This window comes from Hydractinia symbiolongicarpus, chromosome 4 (genome assembly GCF_029227915.1).
Source record: "Hydractinia symbiolongicarpus strain clone_291-10 chromosome 4, HSymV2.1, whole genome shotgun sequence".
Lineage (NCBI taxonomy): Eukaryota > Metazoa > Cnidaria > Hydrozoa > Anthoathecata > Hydractiniidae > Hydractinia > Hydractinia symbiolongicarpus.
In genome coordinates this window covers 8,242,556-8,253,873 of record NC_079878.1, presented here as the reverse complement: position 1 = coordinate 8,253,873, position 11,318 = coordinate 8,242,556, and the positions used below count along the sequence as shown (strand labels likewise).

Sequence of the window (11,318 nt, the reverse complement as noted above, 5' to 3'; positions counted from 1 at the left end):
ATTTTTAATACCCAAAAGAGTGCTTACATTCAGTATTTCAAATTCGCTACATGTTTTTTGTTTCATATGAAAATCAAAAAGATATTTCGCAACTAATTAAGGGGGATTTTCACAAAGCGTATTGAACGGCGAATTCGATGATTGCGAATTCGATATTAATTTTTACAACAAAGTAACTTAGGCGCCAAATTCATTGTTTACATTAGTTACCGCGCTCTGATTAGTCAAAAACTAGCAGCGACTAGCAGCGACCGCGGAAAAATAAGAACTGTTTTCTACTTTTCAGCGAAGCGAATATTTCAATGCAACATCAAAACAAAACAAAATTGCGCATGCTCAGATACAATTCGCCGTCGAATTCGCCGTTCAATTCGCTTTGTGAAAACCCCCTTTAGACTTCATTGAATACCAATAGAATCTCAACAAAAGCAAAAAAAGTTATCAAAAATAAAAAAATGGGTACAAAAGTTGATAACGAGGTTTCTCGCCCCCTTACCTGAACAAAATGAACAAATTGTTCTCATGATTGTGTTAGCAACGGGAGTAATCTGAATAAACATGTGATTTTACACTTTTGATAACACTTCCTCGCTTTCAGGAATTGTCAATGATTATTATTAATACACGCTAAATTATAGTTACAGCTACACTGCCACAGTTGTTTATTAAGTTTAGGTAGATAATGCAAAAGAAACATGCAGCTAGCCAGAGCCAATTTAACTGACTATTTACCTTTTAGTATAGCTAGCTAGCTATATAGCTATATTTCGATTTTTTTTTTTTAGACGTCAACACGAAAAACAGTCAGGGAAAACTGCAAATTATGCTATGGTAGTCTAAATAAGCTACACACCCAAATTACGTGTGAATGATAAATTTCCTAAAATTAACTAGGTACTAGCTATATATATTGGTTTTTGCTGCCTGTCGCTTTATGTGTTTTGCATTGTCATGACAATTTTTCAGCTAAAAACATTCCATTTAAACCTTCTTTTATTCACCAATATATACTTTAGTATTTGTGCTATCAGAAGTTTTGTTTTGTTTATTTTGATTTGAGAATGTGTGCAGCACATGCTAGGGGCCGTCCACAAATTATTTTCATCTATTTTCAATCACATGGCAGATTGACATTTAACCCTGGCACCCTGCCCTTCTTCTCTTTTTTGGCCAAAAAAATTAAGATTAAAAAATAGTGAAAACAGCGAGAAAACATCCTTGAGCTCCTCATCGATTGTACGCCATCAGTCCCGTAGCTAATAAATTTGCTTCTAACAATTATTTAAAATTAGGTCTTTTTGACCTTATTTGTTGACCAGTACTTTAGAACCTGGAAAGCGTTTTATGTACATATATAACCTCTCTTGGCAAAAAAATGACCCTAAAACAACTGGAAATATATAGCTATTTCACATGTTTTGGATATTATTATGTCATAAACAAGCAAGTTTATTCTAGGCTACGTTTCGACAGCTACAGATGTCATCGACGTCGATGACCGATGACAGCCGTAGCTATCAAAACGTAGTTAAGGATAAACACCTTTGTTCATGACATGATAATATCTATATTATTCATTGACAATGACTGAACAGATAAGTGGTAATATTTTTAAAATCACATGTTTTGTTATTAGTTGGTGGCCATGAAAATATTTTTGTCTGTTTATAATTTTCTTATTGGTCAATGCAATAAACATGGATGTTGTTGGTGTGACTAATAGCAGTGACACAGTGTTGATATAAATCTGCTTCAAATCCCATTCTCAGATTCATCAGTTATATACACAATTGACAACATCAAACATTTCAAAACTGCATGTTTAATTTTGCACAAAAGTTAATGCTCAGATGCGACAAGATTTTAAAATAGAAAGAAGTTTTATATACATGCTTATTCTTTTGTAAATTTAGAACACTGTTTTCAATGTTAATTGTATTCTTTTTTTAGACAATAATCAACAATAGTCGATTAAATGCTTTACTGCAAAATATCACGTAATTGCACCAACCTCTCAAGCACAGTTCGTTGTTAGACCTTGGATAATATTTTGGGGGTAAAGCCTGGGATAATTGGTTATTACTATATGTATTGCATATTATGTTTCAACAAACCATTTTGAAAAAACCACAATAAACAAGGTGATATTGTTGCCACACTTTAGATTAATACTGTTTACATGTTTATATATTATTTTATTTTGAATTTCAAATTTTTGCAGGTCATAAATATTTGAATTGTCTTAAAACAGAATTTAACCATGCCTCCTGCAGTAGAAGTTAGGCAAAGGCCAATGATAGGTGCTATGTTTAAAGGTCCTGGACCTTGCTATGGCCTGCCCACCACTGTTGGATATGTTGGACATGATAAGACACGGAAAAAAGCTCCAGGATATTCATTTGGGTTAAAAACTGAAGATAAAGGAAGTAATAAAGCAGGTCCTGGCCCAGCTGCTTACAAGGTATTGGAGAGATCTACGAGATTTGGTGCAGATGGTACTCCAAAATATACACTTCACTTTCGACCAAAAGATCCAACCATATTTCGTACACCAGGTCCAGGTATATACCAATATAAAATATTTACAATTAACAATTTAGATTAAAACGAATAAAATATTTAAAAAAATAAAATTTATTATACAATAAATGAATGAATGAAATAAAATATCTTGACTGTGAACCCTCAGAGAAATGATTCCGCTGGCGTCGTAGTTGAAAAAATAGTTAGACGGGGATAAAAGCAAAAAAGGAGACTTTAGCTGCCCATTAAACCCAAACCTACCACAACCCCTCATTTAACCTAACCTTCCACACCAATCTCTCTAACCTGAACCTACCACTACCTACCTTCTAACCCAAACCTACCATAACCCATCCTACTTAAGCTTTAATCCACGCCCACCTAAACTTAACCTACCACAAACAAATTTCTCACCCAGGCCATTATTAATGGAACCTTATCTACAACTGGAAACTGTTTTGGGAAAATACAAGTGCGTCAGATAGATAATTTTCATCTAACACAGACAAAAACTACTAACACATCATGCTTTGACAATAGCCCAACTTCAACTAAGTGACTACAAGTACTTTAATCCAAATAGTACCACGTACCTACCTGCAAAAATGTCTAATAATAAAAGTAAAAATAAAACAGTAAAAAAAAACAAAAAAACCTGGTTTACACAGGCACAGCAACTTCACAACCATTAAGGCCTCTAGGGAGGAAAGTGTTTAATTTATATTGCCAAAATCGCTCCCTTTTGCGAACACATTGTTGGTTATTACCCTACTCAATTAAAGTGAAACAGAAATCTGATAAACCATTATGGTCAGGAAGATCAAAATGATTATAAAACTCTTGTCAAGGAACTGTTTTGCCTAAATGCCATGAATTGTACGACTTGTAGTTGTTAAATCGCTGTCTGAAATTAGTCGTACAACTACCAACATATTGAATACTGCAAGTTTTGCATCTTAACAGGTAAACAATATTTGTTGACTTACAATTCTAATTTGGTTTGCGAATGTCGTATACCTTACCCTCTGTGGAAACAAAATTGGTGGTATTTTTGACAAAGGAGCAAACAACACAACGTTTTCCAAGACAACCACGACTTTCTCCACTTTCTTTCCTAAGTGGTGGCACTTTTGCTCGAACTAACATATTTTTTACACTCTTTCCCTTACGAAATATTGTCAAGATATATGTATATTTGCAGCGAAATAATTAACAATAGGAAAAAGTTTGGTATTAAAAAAATATGCACTGGTTAATTAATTGCCTGTTATTAAAGTTCTAATATGTCATAATTGAAGCCTATAGAAAGAAATGGTAGTTTTGACTCTGCCTTAAGTTTTACCTGGGGGGATTATGGGGTGGAGAAAACTATGTTTGCACATGTTTATAACTAATAGGCCATTTTTATATTATTTTGGAAATTTACACCACGTGTTACTTAATTAGTGGTAATTTAAAATGGCTAGTCTCTTTATCCCTTTATATACATAATGCTGAGATCTTCTCTCTTCTAGAGATACTAAGCATAAAATCGGTAAGATATAAACCACTTGTTTTTAGGACCTAAAAATGATAATCATTTTTTCAAGCAGTTTATCCAATATACCACAAGAGAGATGTTACAGAACAAGTGTTACTATTATAGCAAAATTGGGCCAGCTATTAGAGTACATGACCGCGCCCAATTGTTTGAAAATATTTTGCTATTTTTTTATTTATTTCTATTTCGAGACATTTTATCAATGCCCAAAGAGGGTCAACTGTTTATGAACACGTCTTGTTGTCTTCTTTATTGATGCCAAAAGATGCACTCACCTATACTTTGTTTGTTTTTTATTTGCTTGCACACCAGAAAATATTGTATAATTTGGATTTCATTGTTTGTAAAAAAAAATTCTAAATAAATAAATGCTTTCATAAAGAATTAAGAACAAAACTGTGCTGATGTATGACCTTAAACAAAGTAAGGTTTTTCCAAAAGGCCACAATTTCAGGCTTCGTAATATCAAAAGGAAAAAATTATGTGATAGGAATCATTACATATTTATAAATGTGTGAAGTGGTTTAAAATTAAGTTGCATGCTTTGAAAAGTTGTTTAATTATGATGTTACGCTTTAGTACAAACTTATCTTCCTGTAATTTTCGGTTATTATCAGTAGCCTGTCCAGGGGTGCATCACATTGTCAATGTAGAGACATTTAAATTGATATGGAAAGCCAAAATGGAACTAGTTGCTTTTTAATACCTCAAGTTTTTAGTTGATGATGGGAAAAGGACATCCATTTCGGAACAAGCGAATAAAAACAAATTAATTTGTTTATATATTAACACTAAGATGTTTACAGGGTAGCAGAAACTAGATAATGATGTTTATGCAAAGTTACAACTCTTCCACTGGTCCTGATTGACACCTGACTGAAAAAAAAATACGACAAATAAATAAAATAAAAATAAGCATAAAAAAAACAATAAAAAAATCAAATAGAACACAATAGTAATAAGTAATAAAATTAAAGTAACATTTAGCAGGTATCCATGAAGAAATTTGACTAGGTCCCATTAAGCACCTTGTTACTCTCTGTTTAGATGCATATCGCACTGAAGCTGTGAAAATATTCAAGCAGCCTTCACCTCCTTCCTACTCTTTTGGGTCGAGGACGAGATATCATCGTAAAGGTAGTGCACCAGCGCCTAATGCATACACGCTACCAAATATGATTGGGATGAGAATTCCATCAAAGTCAGCTCCTCCTGCTTTTTCGATGGCAGGTAGACCACGTGTTGGTGGGTTCAGTGAGGACCTTCAAAAGGTTCGTAATTTTTTCAATAATTTTTTTTAGCAAACTCAGACATGTCCGTCATTTTCAAACATTTTTAAATTGTGAATAGAAAAATGTAGAATGCTGGGTACTTAGAAACTTGGTTATTCAGCTAAAAATTAAGGCTAATAAAGAAGCCAAGGACAGTGATGACCGGTTTGTAAATTCTCTGCTCTTTCTTACAAGTCCCTATGGTGTTATGCGGCATATCAGGCATATATATTTTTATAAATATTCTACTTCGTCTAATTTACACAATTCTTGCGTGGTTATTATTGACTCTGCCTTAAGTTTTACCTAGGGGGATTAAGGTTTCCTACTTAATAATTTCTTTCAATTTTTTGACGGAAGCTAGACCAAAAGGTAACGGAAAAATTTACCTCAACACCTTACCAAAAGTCAACATTAGCTCATATCAAAATTTTTACTGTTGTCATTCATTTTTTTGATAATTTTAAGATAAACTATAGTTAGCTAATACATACTTGATAAGACAATAAGTATTATTTTTGAGTTCTTGTTGGGAAATTCGGCTTGGAGAGATTTTTAGCTAGCTAGCTTGTACAAATAATGACTTTGCAGCGAATAACTATTGTGTATTTTTTACTTCATTCTTTTCCAGTCAGAAATTAAAAAAATAAATTAAAGTTCTCACATGCACTTATTGACAGAAAGATACCCAACATGTACAATCCTTGTGGACCAGAAGATCGATTACAATGTTTTTGTATCCTTTTTTTGATAAAGGTGTCTGTTAACCACCAGTATGCCATTTTTTTCATTTTCATTTAGACTCCAGGTCCTGGTGCTTACAGAGATGGTGATTTAAATAACTGGAAAAAAAGATCGCCAGTATTTTCGTTTGGTGGACGAAACATGATGCCTGGTGATACAACACAAAAGCCAGGTCCAGGAGCATATAGCCCTGAAAAGGTATGTCTATTAAATATAATTCATTAAAGAAGTCTTATCTTAGATGTTCGCAGGAGTTTTTAGAGGCCTGATGTCTTTAGTGTAATTTAGCAAAAAGATTTCTGCGTAATTGTAGTGTGTTTTGGCAAAACTAAAACCTTGCACATTATCTTCCCAAGTGCTGCAAAGATGATGGATCGAGTATGACTTGAACCCACGACCTCACGCTTGCCAGGCGATTGCTCTACCGACTGTGCTATTGATCCGATGCTCCCTAGCACATGTATTAGACAAGGCGATACTACTTCTTGTAGTGTGAACGTTCATATATTCGTTCTCTTTTCTATACTTCAACTTACTGAATTTTCGAGTTTTCGTCTGGAAATGGGTTTATATTCCCCTTTAGAATGAATATGTGTCGACTGTTGTTAAGAATTACTTAAAATAAAAAAATTCGCCATTAAATGTCTCCCCTCCCATGCGTAAATTATCCAAAAAGGGACTGATTCGACAATCGTTGTATGCGAGACCCAATTTTAACGGGTGATATTTGAAAAAGTTTTCAATGATGTTTGATGACTCAAAAGAAGAAAGTTTCACCAGGAGGGAATCTGCTGCACATGCAATCAAAGTTTTCAACTAATTAAGTTGGTTTTGTGAATGGCAAATATGAATATCTGTTTTATTAATTTTTTTTAAATATCCCATACTTTTGTCGCTTATTATATGGATACTTTTTTTTGCAGGTATATATAACACGACGGATTGCGCCGAAATTTTCTTTTGGAATTCGACATTCTGAATATATAGCTCCGCTAATTGAAGATGTCCATTAAATCGTAGACAATAATGGGTGCGAGATGTTGTATGGATGCTAGTGTAACATTTTGATTTAGGTAAATACTTAAAAATATGTTTCGGTTATACTTTTATTGTTTTCTTTTTACATCAGTTGATATTTGCATATTTTTCGAATATTTACGATTGAGTGCAAGTTTCAACAGAACTACAAGGTGAACGTATACTTGCTTGCTTTTATAACTGTTTCTTCTATTGTAATTATTTTTGTCTGTGAGAGACGGAATAATCCATGAAGTATATACGCATAGAAAAAGAGACGGGGTGGACCAGATAGACCCGCACTCTTTCTTAGATCTTTTAAAGCTTTGGTATCTTGTACATATATCAAGCAGTTTCAATTTGTGAGTAAGTACTTCATGGATGACTGCATAAATCGTGATTTTGTAGGGTTTTTTATTTTTGGAACATATATTTTTGTAAATTGATTGTATTTTTTGGTATGATTTTTGGAGTATTTTGATTAACGAGATTGATTTTAACAGTCAAGCTGTTGTAGCTATCAAATGTTATCACTTTTTATATGTACGTAGTTAATTCGTGATAAAATATTTTGCGGTTATCGTTGTCTTATCTCGTCCCGTGCGTTTTGACATGAAAAACTAGAACTCATGTGTTCACCAGTAAATTGAGCTTTCCCACTATTCTACGAGATAAAAAATAAAAAAGCAAGGGTTGGTTTTAAAAAATGGCGTAACTGTCTCTATGGCTGTAATAATGAAACGATGCAATTAAAATATTGGACAATAAAAACACGAAGTTCCGAAATCTTGATAAGTTTGGTGAGGTAATGAATGACTATATTTATCAAGGGAATGCATCGGACAATGACACGACTGCCTTAAATACATACTTTCCTTTTATATTCAACTAGTCGATAAAGCCCGTGGAAAAATCCACTGAGGCAGGATAAAAATGAAAAAGAAGCGTCATTTAAATTTTGATAACGTCAGCATCCCATCCTCAAAAGAATAAAAATGAAACCTTGTTTTCACGTTGGCTCTATTGTGTAGAGCTTAAACTGCTGATCAAGAAATTGTATATGATCATGTACTTTTGACAAACGGTTAATGAGATATAAGGGTTTAAAAATTTTGCCGACGTCAGCAATGGCCTGTTAAAACCCCCAAAAGAATTTTTTAGAAAATTGTATACCTGTTGCATTCATCGTATAGATCTTGAAACGCTGATCAAGAAGATGTATAGGATTATATACCTTTGACAAACGATTGCAGAGATTTTAGGGTTAGAAGTTTTTTAATGACGTCATCGACCCGTATATTCGAAACGGATTTAAAGACCCAGATTTGGGAAAATTCACCCAAAATGGTTCTAGGTGGTTCCTGGTAACCAATGCGGTGAAAAAACATTGATGTCACCACCTCGTTTTTAAGTTATTTGGCCTCAAAGTTTTTAGTGCACTGTAATTTAATATAGGATATTGACGTTAAAGTAGCGTTATTGTCGTCGCGCCGTAACATCAGAAAATTTAACATTTGAGACGTTACTTTTTTGGCTACATCAAAAGAAAGTGAACCCATCAACTTTGCCTGTTATAGACACACACACAGACACACTTAGCGTATTATTATAGAGATGTTGAAATAAGTCATTTGCAGGAATCTCTGCAAACTGATACTACTACAACAGTGCTTCCTTGATTTGACGTCGCAAAATTTTAAACAATTTTTCACAAAAGTTGATTTTACGGCTTTTGCAAATCTTTCATTGTAATGAACGTTAAAAATCAACACATGAATGTAGTATCGCGTTGAACAATTCAATATTCTTGTATGCGAAAAATGTGATGTTAAAGATTTTTTAAATTTTCGTGAAAACTGGATGCACCATATGGTAAACATATGGTACGTTCCTCGTGATAAGAACTAAAAACGTCTTTTGTTTTAATTCGTAAAATGATGTGAGAAAGAACTTAGCTGGACGATCCAGTCTTTTTTTTCAATGAGTCAATTGCCCCTTTGACTAACAAAATAACTAAATGAGATTTTCCCTGTAATTATTTGTGTAAAATACACATATCTACTAATTGTAAATAAATAAATGTATAGAAAAATTATTAAATTAATCAACAAATAAAATATTACTAGTGCTTTGAAAAAGGTACTTCGCAATATCATCATTCTGAAATTTTTTTCTAGGCTACCGATTTGGTTCTTGCAACTGAAGGGAAAGTCTAAGGGCAGTTTTGCTTCACCTGAAGTAAAGTAAGATTTTAAGCTATCTTTACGCTCAGCATATGGTTAGCTACAACACATGCGCAGTAGCACTTTCCCTGAGATTTTACTTCGGTCTGTTCACACAAAGCTTTTACACTCATAGTAAAATTTTCACTTGTCAAAAAGATCGAAATAAAATTTAGACCGAAGCGAGTTTCGTCTTCAGGGTATTATGTATGCAGATTAGAGTGAGACGATAAGCGAAACATATAAACGTTAATATGTATAAATGAATGATTAAAACCCTAAACAGAACGACAGGAATTCTTATCGAAATTACTTCTAAAATCACCTAGAATGTTGTTTGATAAATTTAAGCTTCTGACTGTCTAGTAAAATTATGTTTCATGAGCCGATTGTCAATTTGTGTTAGTGAAGGTTTCATTTCGTCCTTTCGATTTTCGTTTAGAATATTTGATAATAATTCGTCGTGTTGATTGATTTCCTCAGAATGTTCCACACTGTCCTTACTTTTATTTTGATTAAGTAAGTCTGTTAAAGCTTTGATATAATTGATAGCCAATCTTAACGTAGTTATCTTTGCCATGTGGCCATCAGCTATGTAGCAGGGAAGAGCATCTCGTAGCGATTCAAACGCCTTATTTAACACTCTCATACGTTCTCTTTCTCTTGCATTGACCAACAATCTTTTCTGTAAACTCATTCGTGGCCGCTTATGCTTACTGCTTCTTTGCATAGGATCTTGAAGACCGTGATAGTTTATTCCAGAGTCAAATTCTTGCCAAAGATTATGCTGTGCATACAACATAGGTTGATACTGAGGATATAATCCAGGAGAGTCATTTCTTGTTATTAGATTTCTTATGCTGTTGTCGTGTTGTATGGGAAGATGGAATCCATGTTCATATGTTCGTTGCGGGTTTTGCATAGCATCATGATGCAAATAATGTGTCTGATTTTGTTTCGGCAGGTGGAACGGGTTGTTCTCAATGTTGGATGGAACAGAATTTGATAATGTCAGCATATGTGTTGAATTAAGTGTATAATATTCCATCTTGTTCAGCAATTTCGATTCGTTTTTGTGACCAGATTGTATATACCACCTTATTTTTTTACAGATTGAAACAAGAAACACATTTTCCTCGTTTAATTTTTCTGACTTTTCTCCCTACCTGTCCCAATTTCTCGCCTTTCTTTTAAAATTATTTAATAAGCGAAACAAAACAAAAGAATTTTCGCTCAATCATTCTTACTATAAACAAAATAATTCTGATATGTTTATCAACATGAACAATGATTGATGAAGTTTTAAAGAATATTTAACACACGACCAATCACATCTTGCGTGCATCAATAATGCATACGTTTCTCTATTTTTAACAAAACACAAGTTTCACATATGTGCTGTGAAGTTTAGGAAAAAACAATGAACCGCATAATTTGAGAACCTTATAAAAATTGATGTGTGACGGCTTTTCAATAAGTCATGTATAATGTAATTATTTACACGAACTCCCAACTTCTCCTTACCAAATGTTAAAGTATTCCAATACCTACTTTTTGATAACTATTTCCTCAATTCTGAAGTACGGGCTGTTTTTAATATATGTTTGAATGCACGGCCTCTTTTTTATGCATTACGTTAATTATAATCTTTGTATGAGAGTACCATTTTCAATGAACATCAATGCCAAAACTTTATACAGCTTATAGATTGGTGTCTATATAAAACTTTCGCTTGCAAAAATACTAAGAACAATTCACTAGTTTTTAAAATGTTACATGAAACATTCATCAGGTTTTGTAGCTTAGAAAAGTTACCTACTGGAGCAACTGCTACAAAAATGCCCTACCCTTCCGTTTTTTACTTGCACCATTTTGCCTGGCTTATTTTACTTAAAATTTTTAATAGCTGAGTTTCTATTTATATGAAGTTGATTTATCAAAAAATATTTAAAACTATGCCCTCGACAGAGGACCAGCCACGCCAATATTTCTAAGACCTCT

At 33.4% G+C, this 11,318-nt stretch overlaps 2 protein-coding genes across 3 annotated transcripts; one reads left to right on the top strand and one right to left on the bottom strand.

The window, feature by feature from the left end:
• The first annotated feature begins 1,954 nt into the window (after nucleotides 1-1,954).
• LOC130641086 (outer dense fiber protein 3-like) lies at nucleotides 1,955-7,675 on the top strand. 2 transcript variants are annotated; one of them, XM_057447740.1, is made up of 5 exons: nucleotides 1,955-2,141; nucleotides 2,222-2,561; nucleotides 5,111-5,334; nucleotides 6,136-6,276; nucleotides 7,002-7,675. In XM_057447740.1, the coding sequence occupies exons 2-5, from the start codon at nucleotides 2,261-2,263 to the stop codon at nucleotides 7,089-7,091; spliced, it is 756 nt and encodes a 251-aa protein (XP_057303723.1). In that variant the 5' UTR covers nucleotides 1,955-2,141; nucleotides 2,222-2,260; the 3' UTR covers nucleotides 7,092-7,675. The 2 variants fall into 2 exon arrangements, with proteins under 2 accessions (XP_057303723.1, XP_057303722.1); XM_057447739.1 differs by having other exon boundaries at nucleotides 1,955-2,561.
• A 1,554-nt stretch (nucleotides 7,676-9,229) lies between these two features.
• Nucleotides 9,230-10,695, bottom strand: LOC130640651 (helix-loop-helix protein delilah-like). The gene has a single exon (XM_057447170.1). It carries the CDS (start codon nucleotides 10,363-10,365, stop codon nucleotides 9,664-9,666), a length of 702 nt encoding a protein of 233 aa, XP_057303153.1. The 5' UTR covers nucleotides 10,366-10,695; the 3' UTR covers nucleotides 9,230-9,663.
• Nucleotides 10,696-11,318: the final 623 nt, after the last annotated feature.